A 27,962-nucleotide genomic window follows, 5' to 3' on the forward strand; every position below is an offset into this window, starting at 1 on the left:
TTCTTTGGCAGTGCCTTTTTTTGGCATTGGAATGAAAACTGACCTTTTCCAGTCCTGTGGCCACTGCTGGGTTTTCCAAAAATGCTGGCATATTGAGTGCAGCACTTTCACAGCATCATCTTTTAGGATTTGAAATAGCCCAACAGGAATTCCATCACCTCCACTAGCTTTGTTCATAGTGATGCTTCCTAAGGCCCACTTGACTTCACATTCCAGGATGTCTGGCTCTAGGTGAGTGATCACACGATCGTGATTATCTGGGTTGTGAATATCTTTTTTGTACAGTTCTTCTGTGTATTCCTGCCACCTCTTCTTAATATTTTCTGCTTCTGTTAGGTCCATCCATACCATTTCTGTCCTTTATTGAACCCATCTTTGCATGAAATGTTCCCTTGATATCTCTAATTTTCTTGAAGAGATGTCTAGTCTTTTCTATTCTATTGTTTTCCTCTATTTCTTTGCAATGATCACTGAGGAAGGCTTTCTTATCTCTCTTTGCTATTCTTTGGAACTCTGCATTCGAATGGGTATATCTTTCCTTTTCTCTTTTGCTTTTAGCCTCTCTTCTTTTCACAGCTATTTGTAAGGCCTCCTCAGAGAGCCATTTTGCTTTTTTGATTTCTTTTTGTTGGAAATGGTCTTGCTCCCTGTCTCCTGTACAATGTCATGAACCTCCATCCATAGTTCTTCAGGTACTCTGTCTATCAGATCTAGTCCCTTAAATCTATTTCTCACTTCCACTGTATAATCATAAGATATATGATTTAGGTCATACCTGAATGGTCTAGTGGTTTTCCCTGCTTTTTTCAATTTAAGTCTGAATTTGGCAGTGAGAAGTTCACGATCTGAGCCACAGTCAGCTCCTGGTCTTTTTTTTCTGACTGTACAGAGCTTCTCTATCTTTGGCTGCAAAGAATATAATCAATCTGATTTCGGTGTTGACCATCTGGTGATGTCCGTGTGTAGAGTCTGCTCTTGTGTTGTTGCAAGAAGGTGTTTGTTATGAGCAGTGCGTTCTTTTGGCAAAATTCTATTAGCCTTTGCCCTGCTTCATTCTGTACTCCAAGGCCCAATTTGCCTGTTACTCCAGGTGTTTCTTAACTTCCTACTTTTGTCTCCAGTCCCCTATAATGAAAAAAACATCCTTTTTGGGGTGTTAGTTTTAAAAGGTTTTGTAGGTCTTCATACTAGTGTTCAACTTCAGCTTCTTCAGCATTACTGGTCGGGGCATAGACTTGGATTACCATGATATTGAATGGTTTGTCTTAAAGCACAAGCTGGAATCAAGATTGCCAGGAGCAATATCAATAACCTAAGATATGCAGATGACACCACCCTTATGGAAGAAAGTGAAGAGGAACTGAAGAACGTCTTGAAGAAAGTGAAAGAGGAGAGTGAAAAAGCTGACTTAAAATTCAACATTCAGAAAACTAAGATCATGCCATCCTGTTCCATCACTTCCTGGCAAATAGATGGAGAAACAATGGAAACAGTGACATTTTATTTTGGGGCGCTCCAAAATCACTGCAGATGGTGACTCCAGCCATGAAATTAAATGACACTTGCTCCTTGGAAGAAAAGTTATGACCAACCTAGACAGCATATTAAAAACCAGAGATATTACTTTGCTAACAAAGGTCTGTCTAGTCAAAGCTATGGTTTTTCCAGTAGTCATGTATGGAGTTGGACTTTAAAGAAAGCTGAGTCTGAATAACTGATGTTTTTGAACTGTGGTGTTGGAGAAGACTCGAGAGTCCGTTGGGCTGCAAGGAGATCTAGCCAGTCCATCCTAAAGGAGATCAGTCCTGAGTGTTCATTGGGAGGACTGATGTTGAAGCTGATACTCCAATATTTTGGCCACCTGATGCGAATAACTGACTCATTGGAAAAGACCCTGATGCTGGGAAGGATTGAAGGTGAGAGGAGAAGGGTACGACAGAGGATGAGATGGTTGGATGGCATCACTGGCTTAATGGACATGAGTTTGAGTAAGCTCCAGACTTTGGTGATGGACAGGGAAGCCTGGCGTGCTGCAGTCCATGGTGTCACTGAGTTGGACCCGACTGAGTGACTGAACTGAAGTGAGCTGAACTTCCCCTGTCTTTACTAACTCCAATTGCAAACAGAGCTACCAAACTGATATTCCTAAACATTATGCCTATAGTATATTCTGCTCAAAACACAAGGCTTCTTCCAGTTTGCACTTGTGAGTCCCAGCCTGTCTCTGCTGCTCTTTTCATGTGCTGCAGACCCTTCCCCCCAACTCACACTGCCATCCTTCATGGGCAACTGCAATTTCAGACCCATTTGGGTTCCCAAGTTCAATCCACCTTCCAAGTCTTGGCTAATAAAGTGTGCCTCTGTAGTGGCCTAATAGCTGCCCTAAAGATATGTCCACCTCCCAAATACTCCAAATCTGTGAATATTAACATATAGTAAAATACATGATGAAGATAAGGATCTGAAAGAAGGAATATACCCTGGGTTTCCCAGGTGGGTCCTGAATGCAGCGACAGGTAGCTTTGTAACAGAGAAGCAGCAGGAAATTAACGGAGACACAGATGGGAGGAGGCCGCGCGACCACGGAGCAAGTTGGGAGCTACGCTACCACAAGCCAAGGAGATGCACAGATGGCCAGCAAAGAGCAGAAGCTAGGAGAGCTTGGAATGGATTCTTCCCTAGAGTGTCAGGAGGGTGGAAGGCCCTGGTAACACCTGTATTTCAGATTTATGACCTCCAGAACGGTGAGAGAATTTCTATTGTCTTAAGATACCCAGTTTGTGGTAATTTGTTAACAACAGCCCTAGGAAACTAACATGCACCTCTCCAGAAATGTCCTCAACCTTATCAATCCTCCTTTCCCTCATAATAACTGTATATCTTACCTGGGATGAAAAGAAAGGCTCCAACAATGACAAGGACAGTGAGCAGTAGTCCAGCAACTAATAGAAAAATGGCTTTCTCCTTCGTATAATTGGACTTATATTTAAGCGCTTAAAAAAACACAAAGAATTACATGAACTCAATCACAAGAAAGAAATGGAACTTACAAGGTGCAAAGATTAAACTGGTAACTTACTATAATTGAATAACCTTTGAGGAACAAAACTCCACATCATGTCAAGCCACTTCAAATCTCTTTCATAATGAGCCAATGGCTAAATGGTATCATGGCAATATAAATATGGATGCTGACTTTATAGGTGATACTTTATTCCCCTAAAATGAAGTTATATATACCAGGCTTTCTTAATCATAGCATTATTAATATTTTAGGTCAGGTAAGTTGCTGCTGTTAGGCACTGCTCCACACACAACAGAATGTTTAGTACCATCCCTGACCTCTGCACACCTCATACCAGTAATAACCCCAAAACTGTGTCAATTAAAAATATCTCCAGACATTGTTCCCTGAGGAACAGAACTGTCATGTCTATTTATGACTGATAGACACACTGCTGAGGAAAAATAACTGGCTAATCAGTTATATCAAGAAAAAGAGAAATTTGTAATACCTTATATAAAATTAGTAGAACATCTGGAAATCCAGATATTTTGTTTTGAAAAAGTATACATTGGACAAATCCCACCCTCTTGAAATCCTGAGGTGGGGGAAGTGCTTATATTGTTTAATTAAAATAATTTCATACAAATAAACTACAAATACTCCACAGGTTTTAATATATATGTTACACTTTTGATGCTAGCTCTGTTGTCAAGAACCCAGCTTCCATAAAAGAATGATATAATGCATAAACCTAAAAATGTTATTTTTATCAGGTATTTACCCTTCCAGTTTTGTTTTGGTTAACATTAAAATTAATGTTTCACCAAGAAAGTTGCTAAAAGTACCCTAAAAGCACACTGAGTAGCAGACAGAAAGGGTGTGTGATTGAAATTCAGCCATTTCATCCATACATGATTCTCTCCATGTTATTTACCAATGGGCAGTTGTCTTGAGGAGAATTTTTTCAGTAATTTTATATTTAGCATTTAATTTTCATCTAGTAAAATGATAGATAAATTACAGTAAGAACAACTAATAAACTCCTAAATGAACATGATAAAATCCATGTTTAAGGTATTATAACTAGAGTTAGATTATAACCTATGGCTAAGCATTTAAAAGGTATAATTACCTTTTAAAATCTCTACTCATACTTTAGACTGTAACCTCAACTTTGTCCTCTTTAGGGGGATGGAGGGCTAATCGTAATTAATCCTGAAGCTGAAAAGTGAAATTCACATTAATCAGAAAAAAGTAAGAAACAATAAGCTTGCCAAGCCTTTGTTTGATCCATCCAGCCTTGGAACTTATGTGACTATGACTCAATCATATCCCTGCCTTCTTATAGGGCATAGACTTTTTCCTATAAGCCTACTTTCTAGTTTCAAACACTGGCTATGATGATAAAAATTCAGTGCATATGTTACAAAAGGCACAGATAAAGACAGAAAAAGAAACCTTCTCTTTTTAATTCTTTTTTTCAAAATTTTACTTTTAATTGGAGGATAAATGCTTTAAAATATTGGACATATGGCAAGGTTTTCATTTTCATCCCATGTATGTGTGCTCAGCCACTCAGTTGTGTCTAATTCTCTGCGACCCCTCGGTCTGTAGCCTGCCAGGCTCCTCTGTCCATGGGATTTCCCAGGCAACAATATTGGAGTGGGTTGCCATGCCCTCCTCCAGGGGATCTTCCCAACCCAGGGATCAAACCCAGGTCTCCTGTATCGGCAGGCAGATTCTGTACCACTGTGCCACCTGGGAAGCCCCAATCCCATGTATACTATTAACTAAAGAGAGTTTGAAATTTCTGCAAAAGGCTTCTAAAATAGAAGCTGTTTCAAATTACCTCACAATCAAACAAATATTCATAAGATACACTCCTAGGTTTAACTCAGCACATAAAAGAGCTACAAAGATCAAGCAGCAAGACTTCACCCTAGAGTCCAGAATGTGAAAGTTGCTCAGTCATGTCTGACTCTGTGAGACCCCATGGACTATACAGTCCACAGAGTTCTCCAGACCAGAATACTGGCGTGGGTAGCCTTTCCCTTCTCTAGAGGATCTCCCCAACCTAGGGATCGAACCCAGGTCTCCAACATTGCAGATGGATTCTTTACCAGCTGAGCCACAAAGGAAGCCCAGAGTCCAGTATAAGTACATGAAAAATGGCTGACTTATACCATTCTTAAGAAAAATAAGAGTTTGAACCTCATATAAAATTCAATCTCTTCAGGCTTACCAGAGCTACAGGAAAAAAATAATGTCAACAATAGAAACAAAGATAAAATGTCACAAAATGCTATTACTGACAGTGCTTTACCATAGAATGGTCTTTTTAAAACCTTTTGGATGTAGCTTTCATTTCTGCTGATTGGTTCAACTACTAATTTTCAAGGCTATCTAAACTATTCCTCAAATTTAAGCAGCAATTTCCAATAAATATATTAGTAGAGTCTACTTAAGTAATCACAGGCAATGAAAGATTATGTCCATGTTTTCTTTAGTGAACCTTAAAAAGGGTTTCTTTTGACTCACAATGGCCATGTTTTAGCAGGTCCCATAGCAAGTCTGTAGAGTATCTTGTTGTTAGGCTCTGTTGTTTTAGAGTTGGAATCACATAGCATGTAGCCTTCTTAGATTGACTTCTTTCACTTAGGAATATATATTTAAGGTTCCTTCATATCTTTTAATGATTGACAGCTCATTTGTTTTTAGTGCTGAGTAATATTCCATGGTCTGGATGTAACACAGTTTATCTATTCTCCTATTGAAGAATATCTTGGTTGCTTCCAAAGTTTTGCAATGGTGAACAAAGCTGCAATAAGCATCCATGTGTAGATTTCTGTGTGGACTTCAGTTTTCAACTCCATCTGGGAGTAGGGCTTCCCTGGTGGCTCAGTGGTAAAGAATTCACCTGCAATGCAGGAAATGAGGATTTGGTCCCTGAGTTGGGAAGATTCCCCTTGAGAAGGAAATGGCAACCCACTTCCAGTATTCCTGCTTGGGAAATCTTATGGACAGAGGAGCCTGGTGGGCTACAGTCCATGGGGTTGCAAAAAGAGTCGGACACAACTTAGCAACTAAACAACAACTATTACTGGATCATATGATAAGAGTACATTTAGCTTTATATGAAACCACCAAACTGTATTCCAAAGTAGCTATATCATTTTGCATTCCCACCAGCAATGAATGAGAGTTCTTCTTGCTCCACACTCTGACCAACATTTGGTGTGGTCAAAACTTATGTTTTTAAGAAAAACCTATAAACGTAGTGCTCCCTAACACCGGAACACCAAATATACAGGAAGACAATGTCAAGTTTTTTTCAACAAATTAGGAATTTCAAGTTTCCCTTTTATACCTTCTATCAAGTAATTAAATCTAGCTAGCTACTTCTCAGAGATGAGATGGGGAGCTCATTCATTTGTTCTATCGTTACTGTGTGCCTACCATGTACTGGGCCCATTTATTAGCCCAAGTCACATCAACCAAATTGAGGCACAAGTAGAAGTTACTTTATTCAATAATAATAATTGATCACGCACCTACTATGTGGCAATCACTATTCTAAGTGCTGGCAGTGAACCAATAATTCTGCCTCAATGCTCCTTATATTCTAATGTATGAATGAGTGTGTGTGTGTGTGTGTGTTGGTGGCGGGGAATGAGTGATGGAAAGTGTTACTCCCAGATATCCTCCTCCAGTTAAGTAAAAGATGTCAGTCTAGCCTAAGCAAGCCCTATTACATATTTAAGCTTTCAAATTCATGTGAACAGAGAAATGACATGTCCCTCTAGCCACCTGAAGAAACGTGGCTAATACTATTGATAGATACTCCATTAAGGCTTTTTTGTGTCTTTGTCACTGATGTAAAGGACATATACAACAATGCAGGCTGTGGGTGAAGAAGTCTTGTGAAATTACCAGGTACAACCTGGAGATCAAATAAAACTATCATCTTAGTTTTCATGACATCCCAAAGATGGGATATAATAAGCCCATAAAGATCCACCACAGGCTGAAGTCCAGCTAACAAAATCCCAAAATTCATGAATTCAATGCCTGTTCTAACTGCATGACAATTAAATGATCCCTAAGTGATTAGTGAGTTTACTGGTGAGATAGAAGGTTAACCAGTGAGGTAAAAGACACATCAAATAAAGAATAAATCATGAAGAAAAGACATACACTTGATTTTATTATTACAGTGGTATCTTCTGATAACTCTCAGAAAGTAATTTTAGGATGTTTTTTTATCAGTTGAGCTGCACATTGGTACTCTCCCTGATTAAGGATAAAGCACATCTGGTAGGTTTTAAAAAAGATGGCAACTTCAAATTTTTTATTTAATTATATTAAAATTACTATTTTAAAAATATTTAACACACATTGAAAAAAAGAAGGCTTTGTGAAACTGGTACTAGATAAAAATGAATAAGAATGTCAATAACAAACTGATTACTTGCCAGAAGGCAAGTAAAATAATTTTATAATGAATGCCATGCACTATCCAACATTCTTTGATGAAACAATTTTGTCAAAATGAAGACGGATGAGAAATCACATTCCTAGTCTACAGGACAGAGAAATAAAAGAGTCCAAGTTTCATGAAGTCTGGGCTTTGAAGTGCTTTGAATATAAAAGATAAAAGCAGGCAATGCCTAACATACTAATTTCTTTTCCTTAGTTCCAAACATTCTTGGTCTTATGGACCATGCCACACCTTCAGAATAGAGGCAGGAAGGTGGGACATTTGAATTTGGAAAGAGTCAAAGTAACAGCAACTGTATTTCTACAAAACAGTATATTGCTAAGCTGTAGGTTTGTTCAGTTCCTTCCACAATAAAATCAGTATATAAAAACACATTTTAATAAGCAGAATTGGATAATTATGTGGACAGGACCAAGGAAAAGCAATGGGAGTTCAAGATTATTTAATAGGATCTTAGCAATAATATTTACTATGATGATGCTTTGCCTTCCTGGATAGAAGTTTCCTAGTACAGTTAGTATGTTTTTGTGTGTGTGCATGTGTGTCTAGTTGTTCAGTCATGTCTACTCTTTGCAGTCCCATGGACTATAACCTGCCAGGTTTTTCTGTCCACAGAATTTCCCAGGCAAGAATACTGGAGCAGGTTGCCATCTCCTTCTCCAGGGGATCTTCCCAACCTGAGGATCAAACCCAAGTCTCTTGTGTCGCCTGCACTGGCAGGTGGATTCTTTACCTGTAGTGCCGCCTGGGAAGCCCATATATGTCTTTATTTCTTCAGAATGATTTTTCTAATATACAAAGAAATTCTGTTTCATTACTTCTTTTAAATGTGGTTTCATGGCCTAATCACTTTCAAAATTAAGCTAGTCCTCAAGATTGGACTCAAGAACTTAGCAGGATCTCAAGGGTGTTGTGATGGAGAAATTTTTTCTTTGAATTTTCTGATTTCAATAGAGGCCTCCAGCCAGAAACCTCTGAGCAGTAACCAAAATCACTGTGGAATAATCTTGAGCAAGGACTAGAAAGTTAGAAAACAAAATGAAAGATGCCTAGAATGAACAAATTTGAAATTACAGCTGTCCCTCTCCTTCCCTAGTTCTGACATGCATCAGCTATCATCATTTAGTTAAATAACACAAGTCCTCCCAAAACACAGTTCAAATTTCCACGACCTCAATATAATAACTGAGTAATTGCATAAAGTGTAAACTTCACTGTTATCTCTTCAATCCACAAATCACTACATAAATAAGAGATGTGCATTACCATCAGTGACCAATCATGTCACCCATTTCAAAGACTGTTGGTGACTGCTCACTGCACAGCTGTTATTCAGTTCACACACAGACAGCAAAACATATGTTGTGCTACCTCCTGTCTCCCAATCATAAACCACTGTGATATTTTACAATGGATAATCAAAAGAGGAAACTCGGCAATAAAGATGAAGGAGCAAAGAAACGAGATGTGATAATGCTGGAAACGAAATTCCAATAGACGGTGACTGGCATTATAGAATAGCTAACTGTGGAATGTAAATACTACTGCCATTCAAGAGACTCTAGATATATAGTCAGAAGAACTCAGGAAAAGTGAACTTATTGGCATACATGAGGACAATGAGGTGGCTGTGACAAAAATGAAGATGTCCCAGAAGTGACTGGCAAAAAAAAAAACTTCATATGAAAGCAACTCTTGGAGACAGTTCATGACAATATATGCATAAAGGATAGTTCAAGACATGGAAGTGCTGGGAGCTGATTAGATCTTAGAAAGGAGTATGACAATTCACCAAGGCGTAGACAAGATGCATGCTCTGTATTCAAAGTTATATAACAAGAAAAGGCAAGCATTTTTCCACCTGCTCTTGATAAAATTCACCAATTCTCAATGTTTTTAAGGTTTTAACTTATCATGTACTAAATATTAAATTTACTCTTTTTTCACTTCCTAATACATTTATTATTGACAATAAGAGAGTTTTTAATGTTTTGACAAAAATTTAAAGGTCATGGAACAACAGTAGTTTTGGCATTTATTATAAGATTGCTTTGCAGTTTCAGCTTACATGGTCATGTTTATAGTCCTGCAGTTCTTTGTAAAGCAGGGATTCACTGAAAATAACAAAAGTTCTAAAGAAGAAAAAATAAGAACAAGCAATCATATCACAAAGAATTTCAACATGTTATCCAGTTCTCAACACGGAGTTAAACATTAATCCTATACAAACTGGATATCCTGGTGAGAAGCACTTGAAATCATTCATTACACATCTAAATGATGGAAAATACCTGTCATATTGACACTGAGTAAGGAAGGACAATCCTGAAAATCAGCCAGGAACATAACTGTCAGTGCAGTGGGAAACTGAGTTTGTACAGTTTTCAGAACAAAAACAAAATACCTGAAACAAAATCCTATTAGAGATTCATTACTTCGGCCAGCAAATCTATAATTTGTTAGTCAAAGTAACTCGGTTAGCAGAAGGCTTGGTGTTTGATTCTAGGATTCTCTGAGCAGTTGGTTTACCATAAGATTCTGTTTAGACATTTTTAAGTTAAAGCTGAAGGCAAAGGTATTTCCCTGTGAGAGACCTTTGTGGTCGAAACATGAGCTAGGGCTCACCATATTTGGGAGTCCTTGGCTTGGTTTCCAGAGTTTAGAGGTCTCAAAGCTTCTTTCTCAGTAAGATCGATGGCATCCTGAGACAGAGTTCAAAACACAGTTCTGGTATAAAGAAACTTTCTCCTCAAAGTGAAAGTGTAATCTGATGTCTTTACTGGATGTTTAGCTGATGGAAAGTCTAGGTTTTATTTTGGGTGACCAGAAAGAATGACACACAGAGCTAGATAAACCAGAGAGAAATCCCCTGTGTATAAGTGATATAAATGAAAGACTATAAATGATAATCAGGAAAAGTTAAAAGAAACTGAAAATCTAGAAAGGGAAAGACATGGGTCTGAGTCACTATTAATACTGTAGAGGCTGTAAGATTCTGCACTCTAAAAAATGCATAACCAGGCAGCAAGTGCAAAACAAAGGGGTTTTCCTTGGGTGGAATCCCCAGGTCAGAAACAGGATGTCTCCCACAAAGAGTACTGAAAGGGTCTAAATAAAAATTGCCACAATTTTTTTTTTAGGTTTATGATCACATTTGTTAAAATATGACCAACAAAAGGGAATTCCCTGGTAGTCCAGTGGTTAGGACTCTGTGCCTTGACTGCCAGGGGCAGGGGTTCGGTCCCTGGTTAGGGAACTAAGATCCCACAAGGCATGGCAAAAAAAAAAAAAAAAAAAAAAGACCAACAGAATAAATATAAAAAAGAATTACCCTCACTAACACAAAAATGAAAATTAAGATGATTTTTTTTTCAACCATTGAATTACCAAAGATTTTAGAATTATAATGATGTCAAGTTTGTGAGGAGGAAGATGGGTGTTCTCACCTGCAGCAATAATTGATAAAATGGTGCTGGAAAACATGTTGGCAATATGTATTAATATCATAAGCCTTAAACTACCTTCTCTGCCTTTTCAAGTGTTACATATCTTTAGAACACTTAGTTTCATAACATCAAGAAAATTTGGAAACATCCTTAATATCCATCAAGATGAGAGCTAAGTAAATTACAGTACATCCATAAAAGTAGAGCACAGGCACCTATAAAAAGATTTCTGAAAACACAGGAGGAAAATCAGCATTCACAAGTGTATAAGCTACATGAGTCCATTTATGGGTTTTCCTTTTTTAAGAAAAAAAAGACAGAGAAGTGGGAAATTCACCAGAATACCTCAATAGTTTATTTCTAGGCTCTGAGACTCTAGATGATATTTGTCTTTTCTTTACACTTCCTATGTTGCATAAGGTATCCTAAAGTGGTATGTATTACTTTTTTAATTCAGAAAAACAATGGTAAAGCTTATTTTTGTAAAAATATGGCTGATAGTGAACACACTCCTGGTTCAGTCGACTAATGATAACGCTATGATCTGCACAGTTCAATCAATCCAAATGCAACAAGTCACACTTTTGTTAAGTGATTTCATGATCTTAGAAAAAGACTATTTCCCACCTAAATCATAACACACAGGCCTTAACACCTGAGTCTGCCAATAGGGTTAAAGGTGTTCCCTGATGTCAGTGGACAAGGTCTTGATGCTATACTAGTTATTTTCTTAATATAAAAAGCTTACTGAAACTCTAAGAAATTGCCATAAGAATTTCAGACACTGTTTTGAAAGAGTTGTGAAATGTCTTGACAGTTGTCTTTCTTAGCCCTTTCTTTGTCTTTTTTGCTTTTTAGACAAAAGCTGAGAAAAGCTTTGGAATCACAAAACATTTATAATCAGTCATCTCACTTCTACTTTTATGTATCACTTTAGATACACATGACTGAAAAAAAAAGGAAAGTGAAGTTGCTCAGTCGTGTCCAACTCTGCGACCCCACAGACTGTAGCCTTCCAGGCTCCTTCACCCATGGCATTTTCCAGGCAAGAACACTGGAGTGGGTTACCATTCCCTTCTCCAGGGGATCTTCCTGACCCAGGGATCAAACCTGGGTCTCCCACATTACAAGCAGACTCTTTACCATCTAAGCCACCAGGGAATCCCAAAATAGGTAATCTGCTACAATATTTTACTAGCTTTCTTTTTATAAAGGCTGCAGAATAAAATAAGTAAATTAAACCACCCATTAGTCACTTCTTGCCTTATTTTAATGTACTTTTTTTCCTTTCCTTTCCTTACTGGCCTTCAATGACTAACTTATTTCACTGTGCTATAAGGAGATGAGAAAGATCTCTTAAAGTTTAAAAGTTTAGACTATCATCTCAGAACTTTACTAATTTGGTAAATTTCCTTTACCAAACTGGTACAGTTGAATATAAATATCAACCAAAATGCAAAATACCATTTTTTAACTACTAATGACAATTCTACATTGCTGATGCTAAATCTGATACAGCAAGATTTGTGACCTGAGAAGTTCAGTCACATGATTATCACAGTAAAATATGATCAAATAACATCACTTTCTATGGCTACTTTCTTAGAGGTTGTAGAACTGTATAGAAAGGATGACAAAATATGGCTTAAATTGGGCTTTTCCAAGCACATGTATTTTCCTGGGAAGTTCAAACTGGAAAAATAAAGAGAGGGAAATAATTAATACTCAAAAGAACAACATCCTTTTTTTTTTTTCAAACTGAAGTATAGTTGACAAATTATATTCATTTCAGTGTACAACATAGGGAATCAACATTTACATACACTACAAATTGATCACTGTAAATCTAGTAAACATGTTACGACACAAAGTTAGACTATATTTTCCATGCTGCACATTACACCCCCCATGACTTACTTATTTTCTAACTGAAAGACTGTACTCCTAAATCCCCTTCACCCATTTTTCCCATTCCCCTCAAATCCCCTCCCTTTTGATGACTACTGTATTTATGAGTCTGTTTCTATTTTGTTTTGTTGGTTCATTTGTTTTGTTTTCTAGATTCCACAGATACTGAAACCATATGGTATCTTTGTTCTTTCTTAAGACTGTATATTCAGAGTCTTTTATGTTTCCATGCAAATTTTAGGATTATTTGTTCCAGTTCTGTAAAAAATGCCACTGATACTTTAATAGAGATTCATTACATCTAAAGATTGCTGCGGGCAATATGGACATTTAAAAATATTAATTCTTTCAATATATAAGCACAGAATATCTTTCCATTTTGTTGCTGTTGCTCAGTCGCTTAGTTGTGTCCAACTCTTTGCAACCCCATGGACTGGCTTCCCTGTCTTTCACTATCCCCCAGAGTTTGCTCAAACTCATGTCCATCAAGTCGGTGATGCCATCCAACCATCTCATCTTCTATTGCTCCCTTCTCCTCCTGCCCTCAATCTTTCCCGGCATCGGGGTCTTTTCAAATGAGTCAGCTCTTCGCATCAGGTGGTCAAAGTATTGGAGCTCCAGCTTCAGCATTAGTCCTTCCAATGAAAATTCAGGGTTCTGTGTTGCTTTCAATTTCTTTCACCAATGTCTTTGTCTTTAGAGTTTTCTAAATGCATTATCATGTTATCTGTAAATATGACAGTTCTACTTTTTCCTCTTCAATTTGGATGCCTTTTATCTTCTTTTCCTGTCTGACTGCTGTGGCAGTCATTCCAATACAATGTTGAATAAAAGTTGTGAGAGTGAGCATCCTGTCTTATTTCTGATCTTAAAGGAAAAGCCTTCAGTTCTTCACTGAATATGATGTTATTAATAGCTGTGGGTTTGTTATACATAGCCTTTATTATGTTGGATATATCCACTTTGTTGAGTGTTTATCATAACTGGATGTTGGATTTTGTCAACTACTCTTTCTGCATCAACTGAGATGATCAAATGATTTGTATCTTTCCTCCTACTAATGTGGTGTATCATATTAAATTAATTTGTGGATACTAAACCATCCTTTCATTTCTGGGGTAAATTCCACGTGATCAGGGTACATGATCCTTTTAATGTATTGTTGAACTTATTTTGCTACCATTTTGTTAAGGATTTTTGCATCTATGTTCATCAGGGATATTGGCTTGTAATTTTCTTTTCTTCTAGTGTGTTTGTCTGGTTTTAGAATCAGGATAAATCTAGTTTCATAGAACAAGTTTGAGGGTGTTCTCACTTCAATTTTTTGGAAATTTTTTTATAAGGATAGCTAATAACTCTCCTTTAAATGTTAGTAGAGTCACCTGTGAGGCTATCTGCTCCTAGACTTTTGTCTGTTCAGATTTTTTTGCCCTGGTGGCTCAGATGGTAAAAACAAACAAACAAACAAAAAAAAAACAACAAAAAAAACAAACCTGCCTGCAATGCAGGAGACCCAGGTTCAATCCCTGGGTCAAGAAGATCCCCTGGAAAAGGGCATCGCAACCCACTTCAGTATTCCTGCCTGGAGAATCCCATGGACAGAGGAGCCTGGTGAGCTATGGTCCATGGGGTCGCAAAGAGTTGGACATGACTGAAACAACTTAGCACACAATACAATTACATTTCTAGTAATTGGACTGTTCAGATTTTCTATTCGTTTTCTTAATTCAGTCTTAGAAGATTGTATGTTTTTAAGAATTTATGTATCTCTTCTAAGTTGTCTAATTTGCTGGTGTATAATTGTTCTTAGTAATCTCTTATGGTCCTTTGTATTCTTGTGGTATAAGCTATAACTTCTCTTTCATTTCTTATTCTGTTTGGGTCCTTTCTCTTTTTCTTGATGAGTCTGGCTTAAAGGTTCATAAATTTTATCTTTTAAAAAAACTAGCTCTTAGTTTTACTTATCTTTTTTATTGTTTTTAAAGTCTCTTTTTCATTTATTTTTGATCTGATCTTTACTATTTTCTTCTTTCTACTAATTTTGAGCTTTGCTGATTCCTCTTTTCCAGTTCCTTTAGATATAAGGTTATACTGTTTGTGATTTTTCTTACTTCTTGACATATGCCTGTATCACCACAAGATTTCCTCTCAGAACTGCTTTTGCGGCAATGCAAAGATTTTAGGTCATTGGGATTCCATTTTCATTTGTTCCGAGGTGTTTTTAAATTCCTCCTTGATTTCTTCAAGTGACCCAATATTTGTTTAGTAGGAAGTTGTTTAGCCTCCACTTGTTTGTGTTTTTTCCATTTTTCTTCTTGTAATTGATTTCTAGTTTCATACTGTTGTAATAGGAAAAGATGCTCATTATGATTTAAATCTTTTAATTAATTTATTTATTTTGATTGGGGGCTAATTATTTTACAATATTGTGGCGGTTTTTGTCATATATCAACATGAATCAGCCATGGGTATACATGCGTCCCCACATCCCCTGCCACCTCCCTCCCCACACTATGCCTCTGAGTTGTCCCAGAGCATCAGCTTTGAGTGCCCTGCTTCATACATCAAACTTGCACTGGTCATCTATTTTACACATGGTAATATACATATTTCAATGCTATTCTCTCAAACCATGCCACTCTCAACTTCTCCCACATAGTCCAGAAGTCTGTCCTTTACATCTGTGTCTCTTTTGCTATCTTGCATATAGGATCATTGTTACCATCTCTCTAAATTCCATACATATGTTTTAATATACAATATTGGTGTTTCTCTTTCTGACTTACTTCACTCTGTATAACAAGCTCCAGTTTCATCCACTTCATTCGAACTGATTCAAATGTGTGCTGTTTTTTTTTTTATAGCTGAGTATTATTCCATTGTGTATATGTACCACAACTTCCTTATCCATTCTTCTGCTGGTGGACAGTGAGGTTGTTTCCATGTCCTAGCTACTGTAAACAGTGCTATAGTGAACACTGGGATACATGTGTCTCTTTCAATTTTGATTTCCTCAGTGTGTATGCCCAGCACTGGGATTGTTGGGTCATATGACAGTTCTATAAGCATTTTTTTAAAGAATTTCCACACTGTTCTCCATAGTGGCTGTACTAGTTTGCATTCCCAACAACAGTGTTAGAGGGTTCCCTTTTCTCCACACTCTCTCCAGCATTTATTGTTTGTAGACTTTTTGATGGCAGCCATTCTGACCGGGATGAGATGGGTACCTCACTGTGGTTTTGATTTGTGTTTTCTAATAATAAGTAATGTTGAGCATCTTTTCATGTGTTTGTTAGCCATCTGTATGTCTTCTTTGGACAAATGTCTGTTTAGTTCTTTGGCCCGCTTTTTGATTGGATTGTTCATTTTTCTGGAACTGAGCTTCATGAGCTGCTTGTATATTTTGGAGATTAATACCTTCTCAGTTGTTTCATTTGCTATTAGTTTCTCCCAATCTGAAGGCTGCCTTTTCACATTGATTATAGTTTCCTTCATTGTGCAAAAGCTTTTAATTAGGTCCCATTTGTTTGTTTTTGTTTTTATTTCCATTATTCTGGGAGGTGGGTCATAAAGGATCTTGCTGTGATTTATGTCAGAGAGTGTTCTACCTATGTTTTCCTCTAAGAGGTTCACAGTTTCTAGTCTTACATTTAGACCTTTAATCCATTTTGTTTATTTTTGTGTATGGTGTTAGAAAGTATTCTAGTTTTATTCTTTTACAGGTGGTTGACCAGTTTTCCCAGCACCACTTGTTAAAGAGATTGTCTTTTCTCCATTGTATCTCTTTGCCTCCTTTGTCAAAGATAAGGAGTCCATAGATGTGTGGATTTATCTCTGGGCTTTCTGTTTTGTTCCAGTGATCAGTATTTCTGTCTTATTGCCAGCCCCATACTATCTTGATGACTGTAGCTTTATAGTGTCGTCTGAAGTCAGGCAGATTGATTCCTCCAGTTCTATTCTTTCTAAAGATTGCTTTGGCTATTCAAGGTCTTTTGTGTTTCCATACAAATTGTGAAATTATTTGTTCTAGTTCCATGAAAAATACCATGGGCAGCTTGATAGGGATTGTGTTGAATCTACAGATTGCTTTGATTGGTGTACTCATTTTCACTACATTGATTCTTCCAATCCACAAACATGGTATATTTCTCCATCTATTTGTGTCATCTTTGATTTATTTCATCAGTGTTTTATAGTTTTCCATATATAGGTCTTTTGTTTCTGTAGGTAAATTTATTCCTAAGTATTTTATTCTTTTTGTTGCAATGGTGAATGGGATTGTTTCCTTAATTTCTGTTTTTTCATCGTTAGTGTATAGGAATGCAAGGGATTTCAGTGTGCTGGTTTTATATATTGCAATTTTACTATATTAATTGATTAGCTCTAGTAAATTTCTGGTGGTATCTTTAGGGTTTTCTATATAGAAAATCATGTCATCTGCAAACAGTGGGAGTTTTACTTCTTCTTTTCCAATCTGGATTCCTTTTATTTCTTTTCCTTCTCTGATTGCTGTGGCTAGGACTTCTAAAACTATGTTGAATAGTAATGGTGAGAGTGGGTACCCTTGTCTGGTTGCTGATTTTAGGGGAAATACTTTCAATTTTTCACCATTGAGGATGTTTGCTGTAGGTGTGTTGCATAAAGCTTTTATTATGTTGAGGTATGTTCCTTCTATGCCTGCTTTCTGGAGAGGTTTTTTTTTTTTATCATAAATGACAAAAATTCATTTTTGTCAAAAGTTTCTCCACATCTATTGAGATAATTATATGGTTTTTATCTTTCAATTTGTTAATATGGTGTATCACATTAACTGACTTGTGAATACTGAAGAATCCTTGCATCCCTGGGATAAAGACCACTTGGTCATGATGTATGATCTTTTTAACACACTGTTGGATTCCATTTGCTAGAATTTTGTTGAAGATTTTTGCATCTATGTTCATCAGTGATATTGGCCTGTAGTTTTCTCTTTTTTTGTGGCATCTTTGTCTGCTTTTGGTATTAGAGTGATGGTGGTCTCACAGAATGACTTTGGGAGTAGGACAGGTGTTAGCTCTTCTCTAAATTTTTGGTAGAGTTCACCTGTGAAGCCATCTGGTCCTGGGCTTTTTTTGTTTGTTGGAAGATTTTTGATTACAGTTTCAATTTCCATGCTTGTGATGGGTCTGTTCAGATTTTCTATTTCTTCCTGGTTAAGTTTTGGAGGGATATACTTTACAAAGAATTTGTCTGTTTCTTCCAAGTTGTCCATTTTATTGGCATATAATTGCTCATAGTAGTCTCTTATGACCTTTTGTATTTCTGTATTGTCTGTTGTGATTTCTCCATTTTCATTTCTAATTTTGCTGATTTGATTCTTCTCCCTTTTTCCCTTAATGAGTACGGCTAATGGTTTGTCTATTTCATTTATCTTCTCAAAGAACCAGCTTTTAGTTTCATTGATTTTTGCTACAGTCTCCTTCATTTCTTTTTCATTTATTTCTGGTCTGATTTTTATGATTTCTTTCCTTCTACTAACTTTGGGGTTCTACTCTTCTTTTTCTAGTTGCTTTAGGTATAAAGTTAGGTTGTCTATTTGATGTTTCTCTTGTTTCTAAGATAGGCTTCTATTGCTATGAATCTCCCTCTAAGCACTGCTTTTATGGAATCCCATAGGTTTTGGGTTGTCATGTTTTCATTTTCACTTGTTTCTATGCATATCTTGATTTCCTTTTTTATTTCTTCCATGGTGATCTGTTGGTTATTCAGAAGCATGTTGTATAGCCTCCGTATGTTTGTGTTTTTAATAGTATTTCTTTTGCTGTCGCTGACATCTAATCTTACTGCATTGTGATCAGAAAAGATGCTTGACATTATTTCAATTTTATAAAATTTACCAAGGCTAGATATATGACCCAGGATGTGATCTAGCTGTTCCATGTGCACTTGAGAAAAGGTTGAAATCCATTGTTTTTGGGTGAAATGCAGATATCAATTAGGTTTAACTGGTCCACTGTATCATTTAAAGTTTGTGTTCCTTGATAATTTTCTATTTGGTTGATCTGTCCGTAGGTGTGAGTGGGGTACTAAAGGCCCCCACTATTATTGTGTTGCTGTTAATTTCCCCTCTCATACTTATTAGCATTTGCCTTACATATTGAGTTGCTCCTATGCTGGGTACATATATAATTGTTTTATCTTCTTCTTGGATTGAGCCATTGATCACTATGTACTGTCCTTCTTTGTCTTTTATTATGGTCTTTATTTCAAAGTCTATTTTCTGGTATGAGTATTGCTACTCCTGCTTTCTTTTGGTCTCCATTTGCCTAAAATATCTTTTTTCAGACCTTCACTTTCTGTCTGTATGTGTCCCTAGGTGTGAGGTGGGTCTCTTATAGACAGCATATACAGGGGTCTTGTTTTTATATCCATTCAGCCAGTCTTTCAGAGAAGGCAATGGCAACCCACTCCAGTGCTCCTGCCTGGAGAATCCCATGGATGGAGGAGCATAGTAGGCTGCAGTCCATGGGGTCGCTAAGAGTCAGACACGACTGAGCAACTTCACTTTCACTTTTCACTTCCATGCATTGGAGAAGGAAATGGCAACCCACGCTAGTATTCTTGCCTGGAGAATCCCAGGGACAGAGGAGCCTGTTGGGTGCCATCTATGGGGTCACACAGAGTCGGACACAACTGACGTGACTTAGCAGCAGCCAGTCTTTGTCTTTTGGTTGGGGCATTTAACCCAGTTACATTTAAAGTATTTGTAAGTATGATCCCTTTGCCATTTACTTTGTTGTTTTATGTTCATTTTTATAAACTTTTTCTGTGTTCCCTGTCCAAAGAAGATCCTTTAGCATTTGTTGAAGAGCTGGTTTGGTGGTGCTGAATTGTCTCAGCTTTTGCTTGTCTGTAAATCTTATAAAATTTATTGAGACTGTTTTGTGGCCCAGCACATTATCTATCTTGGAGCATATTCCCTGTGTACTTGAAAAGAGTGTGTACTCTGTTGGTTTTGAATGGAATATCCTATGTATGTGTGTATGCTCATATATCTCTGTGTGTGTGTGTGTGTGCAGTCATATATATATGTGTGTGTGTGTATCTGTTCAGTTCAGTTCAGTCACTCAGTCATGTCTGACTCTTTGTGACCCCATGAATCGCAGCATGCCAGGCCTCCCTGTCCATCACCAACTCCCAGAGTTCACTCAAACTCATGTCTGTCGAGTCGGTGATGCTATCCAGCCATCTCATCCTCTGTCGTCTCCTTCTTCTCCTGCCCTCAATCCCTCCCAGCATCAGAGTCTTTTCCAATGAGTCAACTCTTCACGTGAGGTGGCCAAAGTATTGGAGTTTCAGCTTCAGCATCAGTCCTTCCAATGAACACCCAGGACTGATCTCCTTTAGGATGGACTGGTTGGATCTCCTTGCAGTCCAAGGGACTCTCAAGAGTCATCTGTATGTATATATAAATTACATCAAGCCTGACAAGTAATTTTCTGTGCAGATGATCTATTCACTGATGTAAGTGGAGTATCAAAGTAACCAAGTACTGTATTACTGTCAATTTTCCTATTATTTGTTAATACTTGCTTTATATACATTAGGTGCTCCTTTGTTGGATACACAAATACTTTTGAATGTTATATCCTCTTCTTGGATTGAGCCCTTTATCCTTATGTAACACCTTTTCTTTTTTGTCTTCTATTAAAGTCTTTGTTTTAAAGTCTGTTTGGGTTGATGTGAGTACAGCTATTCAGCTTTCTTTTTGTTTCCATTTGCATCAAACATATTTTCCCAGCCTTTCATTTCCAGACCATGTATGTCTTTGGGTTTGAAGTGGGTCTTTTGTAGGCAGCACATAGATGGGTCTTGTTTTTGTGTCCAATCTGCCATCCTGTGTCTCTTGGTTAGAGCATTTAATCCATTTACATTTAAAGTGATTACTGATAGGAATGCACTTTTATTGCCATTTTGTTAATTATTTTCTGGTTGCTTTTGTAGTTCTTTTCTGTTTCTTTCTTCTTTTAGTTTCTTTCCTCATGGTTTGATGATTTTTAGCTTTGTGTTTGGGCTCCTTCTCCTTTACTTTTTGTGTATATATTATAGGCTTTTGGTTTGTGGTTATCACGAAGTTTACATATATGGATCTATCAGCAGACTGAAGTTCAAATACATTCTGAAACTGTTTTTACTCCTCCCTACTCTCAAACCATATTTTATGTTTTTGATGTCATATTTGTATCTTTCTATTCTGTACACACAAATAACACTCACTGTATATAGTTACATTTGATTTTATAATCATTTTACAAAAATTATTTTTTGTCATTTAACCTTCACTTTTTAAGTGACAATCCTTTGCCACTTAGAGGATGACCGAGGACAAGATAGATGATGGCATCACTGACTCGGGCATGAGTTTGAGCAAGTTCCAGGAGATGGTGATGGACAGGGAAGCCTGGTGTGCCGCAGTCCATGGGATCACAAAGAGATGGACATGATTGAAAGAGTGAACTGACTGTACTTTTGACTTCAGTTATTGTATTCTTCAGTTCTGATGGATTCTTTTCTTCTATACTCTAACTCCTTGTTGAAGTTTTCACTGTTTTCATCCATTCTTCTCCAGCCTAGTAAGCATCTTTATGATGATTATCTTAAATACTTTATCAGGCAAATTGCTTATTTGTTTCATTTAGCTCTTTTTCTGAGAGTTTCTCTTGTTTTTTTCATTTGAAACATATTCCTCTGTCTCCTCATTGCCTAATTCTCTGTGTTTATTTCTAGATATTAGGTAGGTCCATTACATCTCCTAATCCTAGATAAGTGGCCTTATGTGGGAGATGTCTTATGGAGCCCAGCATCAAGGTTCTCTGCGGCCACCAGAGCCAGATGCATCAGAAGTATCTCCTACATAAGCTCTTCTATTGTGGTGAGGCTGACTCCTACAGGGACACTGGTAGGCACAATAGACTTCCCAACACTGCTGGCTGAGCAACCTGTCAGTCTACAACTATTATAAGTCTCATGACTGCTGGTGGGATGTGCCAGCCCCAGGTGCTAATATGTGAGAGAGACAATTCCAACATGGTGCCCACCAGGTCAGGCATCAAGAGTGATAGTACAAGATCACAAAAATGGCTGCCACCAGCATCTCAGTTCTGGCGGGAATCCCAGCTGCCTATCGTCTTCTAGCAAGGCTCTCCATGAAAAGTCACTGGGTCTGACCCAGACAGCTGTCAAGTGCTGCCTCTGTGCTGGGACCTGAAGCAAGTATGCTTTTGGACACACCCTTTAAGAGCAAAGTCTTGGTATACCACAGTCTTCTGGTTCAAACCTAAGTCCCACCGGTATTCAAGGTCAGATACTTTGGGCACTTGAACTGCACTGTTCTTGCCTGGAAAGTTTTATGGACAGAGAAGCCTGGTGGGCTACAGTCCATGGGGTCACAAAGAGTTGGGCATGACCGAATGCATGTGGGTGTGTGCACACGCGCGCGCGCACGCATGCACACACACACGCACACACACACGCACGCACACGCACACACACACTCGGTCTAGGACCTCCAGGATGGGGAGCCAGATGTGGAGCGTGGCCCCTCTGGCAGGATCTCCACTGCTGTGATCCTCCTCCCACTGAAGGACCCCAAGTGTGGGTTCTGACCAGACCACATCTCTGCCCCTCCTACTCATCTGGTTGCGTTTTCCTCTTTACAGTTGTAGAATATGTTGTCCATCAGTCTTTGGGTCATTCTCAGAGACAGATGCTCTGAAAACAGTTGCATTATAACTTTGATGTGCCAGGGGAGGCTGTAAGCTCAGGGTGTTCATATGCTGCCATCTTGATTTCTTCTTCTACAAAATCCTATCTATCACCAATGTAGACTGCAACCATATCTTTACCAAAGAAAATAATATATGCATAAATGTTCTGTAAACATTCAAGCCAGCTGAGTCAAAGGTACTGTTATTTTCAGGACTCACAATGTTAATTCTTAAGAAGTTAAAAAATGAAGACCTTTGGTGGAATTAAAAGTGATCCGAAGTAAACTATGAAGGACAATATAGACTTCAAGGAGAATATTAATATTTATTGTACATTCTTACTTATCCCAATATCATACTTGCTAATACAGTTTGGCTAAATTAAAATTTTGCCAACACTGCCTCCCAGAAATAACAATTTAACCACTAAAACATAAATGAAAAATCGAAATAAATACTTACTCACAATACCAAACTGTCCCCAGAACAGAAGTATAGCCAAAACTGGGAAAATAACAATGAGGATATTTTCATTTGGAGAAAACCATGAAACTGGGAAGAAAGAAAACAAAAATCACAATTAACACTTACTATAATCACTTTAACTCCTAACTGTGATTAGTCAACAATATATATTATTGTGGAGATGGAAAATAAAAATAATTGAACTAAAAGTTCAGCTTTAAAATAAACAAACTGCAATATAATTTACTTATACAACAAATTTTACTTATGAAACAAAAAACTATTCATGTAAGTGCTTTTCACCACATTTTCCCTAACCTGTGACTTCTAGAAGGAAGCATAATGGCACAGGAATTTAAAACAAGGTTCTACAGCCACAGTGTCTGGCTTTGAAACGCAACGCTAATTTACAGTCTCTGTGACCTTGAACAAAGTCTTAACCCCTCTTGTTCTTCAGTGTCCTCACTGTTACACTGGACTATTACACTGTTACATTGTTATACTAGACTGTTGCGGCTGTTACACTGTTACACTGTTGGACTATTAGACTGTTACTGTTGGACTGTTACACTGTTACATTGTTACACTGGACTATTGTGACTTAACAAAGTTAATATATAAAAAAACCTTGGGGCTTATCAAGTGCTCAGTAAACATTAACTACAATTATAATTATGCACTCCAACAATGAATACCTGTTAGGTGTCATTGCCAAGAATTTATCTTAAGCCAACAGTGACACCTTTCTGTAAAGACTGACTCAGGGTATCAAAGTGAGGAAGCTGTACTCAGGGGTACCTTCACCTTACTCTGACTAAAACCAAGACAGATGTGAGCCCTAACTTTTCTCAAACTTACTCTAGATTAGAAGATGCATTTATGAATAATTAGGCCTCAAATGATTGTTTATGTGTAAAGTAACATGAGGGGCTCTAGGTATTAACTGAAGGGAAGTGAAAGTCACTCAGTCGTGTCTGACTCTTTGCAACCCCATGGACTTTACAGTCCATGGAATTCTCCAGGCCAGAATACTGGAGTGGGTAGCCTTTCCCTTCTCCAGGGGATTTTCCCAACCCACTGATCAAACCCAGGTCTCCCGCATTGCAGACGGATTCTTTACCAGCTGAGCCACAAGGGAAGCCCAAGAATACCGGAGTGGGTTGGCCTATCCCTTCTCCAGGGGATCTTCCCAACCCAGGAATCGAACATGGGTCTCCTGCATTGTAGTGGATTCTTTACCAACTAAGCTATTAAGGAAGCTTCTATTAAGTGTGCAAGAGCCGACTCATTAAAAAAGATCCTGATGCTGGGAAAGATTAAGACAAAAGAAGAGGACGGCAGAGGATGAGATGGTTAGACAGCATTACGGACTCAATGGACATGAACTTGAGCAAACTCGGGAGATAGTGGAAGACAGGGAAGCCTGGCCTGCTGCAGTCCATGGGATCACAAAGAGTCGGATACTACTTGGTGACTGAACGACAACAACAATTAAGTGTGTTACAAGTTATCTAGAGAATGATATTATAAAATGATACATTCTATATAAGAGAAATTGTGAAGTTAAGTCTTCAAAGACGGTTTGTTGAGACCTTTTAAAAAATTAAGTTTAGTTGCATCTTATTAACTTTTAAGACTGTAATTTTACCTGTGAAATTTCTTCTCTAACAACAAAGCAAAGTAAATGCACTGAAAGTGTTTCCAAGTTTGTCTGTATAGAGGGAAATGCTAATTTTATCCAAAGCAAGCACTCATGTTCTTCTAAAATTAACTCTTTCAAATCTTCCACTGTTCTGCCTCTTTATCAGCATGTAAGGAAACTATTTGGCTTTCATACAGTAATGCCAACTATGCATTTCCCACGTTAGCTTATAATGTTAAGCTCTGGTAGATGTTAATAATCCACAGAATATAATAATGTTATAAACTCTATCTCACAGATATTTGCTTTCCATAATCTAACATTTTGCCCTACACATGCAGAGACTCAATTGGTTTGTTGCTGAAGGTCCCAACAGTCAAAAAATAGTGAGTGAATGAAAGACAGATTTTCTTGGGTGAGGGGTGGATGCTCTCATGGTTGCAGGTCTCTACCAAGAGACAGATGTCTTCTGAATTAATACCTTAATTTCCAGCAATGACAGAGCATCTTCCTTTACCAAGGAAAATCCATTTCAATTCAGTCTAAAAGCCTACCAAGAGAAACCTTTATGAATTATCCCTAGGTTTTCACATTTAAATGCCTAAAGGATTTGGTAGAAGCTCTATGATTTAATGATTATTCTTAATTGACTTATTTTTCTCTACTTCCTTTATTATTTTGTTTTGAGTTGTGTATATCATTAACTCCCCAAATCCTCACAATTAATTAACCCCTCCTTATCATATGGGAAACTGAGGCCCAGATAATTAAGCAACTGACTTCTGACACAAGTTCCCCCTACTCCTTCACCAAACCTATCCTCTCAGTTTCCCCATTTCAGTAGTGGTGACCCCATTTCTCCAGTTGCTCAAGCTAAAAGCCTTGGAATCATCCTTGACTCCATGGTTTCTCTCACACCCTACTTCTGGTCTGACAGTAAATCCTGTGGTTGCTGCTTTCAAGACACAGCCAGTATTTGATCTCACATTCAAGATGGGCTGAGAAGGAAACGTTATTTCACAGGCCTCCCTGCCTACACAACAGAACAATATTCAACATTCTTGGCATTTATTAACAGAAATCTACCGGTGAAAATAAGAAGGATGTTTGACCTGGTCTGACCGCTCATTTTTCATTTATCACACAATCATTTATTAAAAGCCCACCATGGGCAGGGTGGGCTTCCCCAGCAGCGCAGTGGTAAGCAACCTGCCTGTAATGCAGGAGACAAAGAAGACGCAGTTCAGTTCCTTGACTGGGAAGGCCTCCTGGAGAAGGGAACGGCAGCCCACTCCAGCATTCTTGCCAGGAAAATCCCATGGAGGGAGGAGTCTGCCAGGCCACAGTCCATATTGTCACAAAGAGCTGGACACAACTGAGCAACTGAGAATGCAGGCATGGATAGAATTTCTTCCAGGTATCTGCGATTCAGCAGTGAACAAACTAGGGGGAGCCATAGACTTGAGGAGGGGGAGGGGCTGAGGGATAAGACTCTTGTGGGGAGTAAGGAAAGGCCTTTGGGGAGAGGAATTGGCCCCAAACCTTGGACTGGAAATAGCCTGCCATTTCCAGACAGGGGAGAAGATACACCAAAGGAACAGCAAGTTTGAGCAACTAAATGATGGCCAGCGTGACTAAAATTTAATGATACACAATGAGACGGGAAGAGTTTGCTGGGATTAACATCATGCTGGGTCTTATTAGCTTGTTAAGGAAGTTTGGATTTTATTCTACAAGCAATGAAAAGTTATTGGAAATCCTCAAACAGGGGAGAAAAATGATTTACTTAAAATCTTCCTTGGTAGAGGAAAGGAAAGTAGCTAGAATGGGGATGTTGAAACTAAGAGCAATGACTGAAGGAACTGGGGATTTTTACCTTAGAGAGGAAGAAACTTGGGTGAGAAATACCACAGCCCTCCTAGTGAGTGAGAAATTGTAGGGCTGCAAGCTTTAGTTTGACTTCAGGAAGAATTAGAACTGCCTAATTATAGACTAAAATCCTTTGGGAAGTAACAGCCTCCTCATGTCAAACATTTACGTAAAAAGTCTGAATGACCAACTACTTAGGGTGTGATAGAAGGAAATCATGAATTAGATGGGGAAACAGATTAGATGACTAACAGCTGACCCTACATCTCTAGGCAGAAATATGTGTAAGAGCTATTTCAAAGATGGGGGTAGGATTATGAATAAATAACATTATTGACTAAGTGATTCTTAACTGAAACTTATCAAAACCACCTGGGGTTTATCCAAACATCACATACTCTCCAGGGCTTCCTTCATAGCTCAGTTGGTAAAGAATCTGCCTGCAATGCAGGAGACCCCGGTTCCATTCCTGGGTTGGGAAGATTGCTGGAGAAGGGATAGGCTACCCACTCCAGTATTCTTGGGCCTCCCTTGTGGCTCAGCTGGTAAAGAATCCACCTACTCTGCAGGAGACCTGGGTTTGATCCGTGGGTTGGGAAGATCCCCTGGAGAAGGAAAAGGCTACCCATTCCAGTATTCTGGCCTGGAGAATTCCATGGGCTATACAGTCCATGGGGTTGCAAAAGAGTTGGATGCAACTTAGTGACTAAACAACAGCTCCTTCAAATATATACAAGGTACACATCCATGCACAAAGAACATATTTCCATAAAAGAAGATCACAATGAAATTTCTAACAATAAAATTCAAGCCACATTTTTACTGATGCTTTAGGATTGTGAAGGGTTTTTTTGATGTATTAACTTGGCTAAGATATAATCCCTAGTTATTTAATCAAAGCCAGAATTCTAAGGTGGTTCCCAAACCCTGCCCCCTGCAAGCCTTTCTTTTTTTAACTCCTTCCCCTTAAGGGAGGGATGGGCCTGTGAACATGATGGATTTCATTCCCATGATTATGTTGTGTCACATGGCAAAAGGGATTGTGCTGACTGTAAATTAAGGTCCCCAATCAGCTGACTTTGGAAAAAGAGTGATTATTCTTGAGGGAGAGGAGGCAAACCTAATTAAGACCTTAAAAGGATCTGGGATTGTTCTAGCCAAAAAAAAAAAAATCAACATGTGCAAAGGAATCAACAAGAAGAAGATTATTCTTAGCTGACTTTAAATATGGAAGAGGTTCTGGAACAAGAATGGAGCAACCTCTAGGAACTAAGAGAAGCCCTCATCAGACATCTAGCAAAGAAACAGGGACCTCAGTTCTACAACCATAAGGAAAGGAATTTTGCCACAACCATGTGTGCTTGGAACAAGACCCTGAGCT

General features: G+C 38.1%; 1 protein-coding gene across 9 annotated transcripts in view; it reads right to left on the reverse strand.

Moving 5' to 3' along the window:
- The window catches only part of CD47 (CD47 molecule), a 62,207-nt gene that overhangs the window by 16,337 nt on the left and 17,908 nt on the right, over window positions 1–27,962 (reverse strand). For 8 of the 9 annotated variants that reach the window (XM_060417299.1, XM_060417293.1, XM_060417282.1 and 5 more), the window contains exons 3-4: window positions 23,068–23,157; window positions 2,886–2,993 (exon numbers count right to left, since the gene is read on the reverse strand). In XM_060417299.1, the coding sequence (XP_060273282.1) occupies window positions 2,886–2,993; window positions 23,068–23,157 (198 nt within the window). The remainder of the gene's footprint in view (window positions 1–2,885; window positions 2,994–23,067; window positions 23,158–27,962) is intronic. The other variant, XM_060417303.1, reaches the window with a different exon arrangement.

The sequence above is a fragment of the Ovis aries genome, chromosome 1, assembly GCF_016772045.2.
Source record: "Ovis aries strain OAR_USU_Benz2616 breed Rambouillet chromosome 1, ARS-UI_Ramb_v3.0, whole genome shotgun sequence".
Lineage (NCBI taxonomy): Eukaryota > Metazoa > Chordata > Mammalia > Artiodactyla > Bovidae > Ovis > Ovis aries.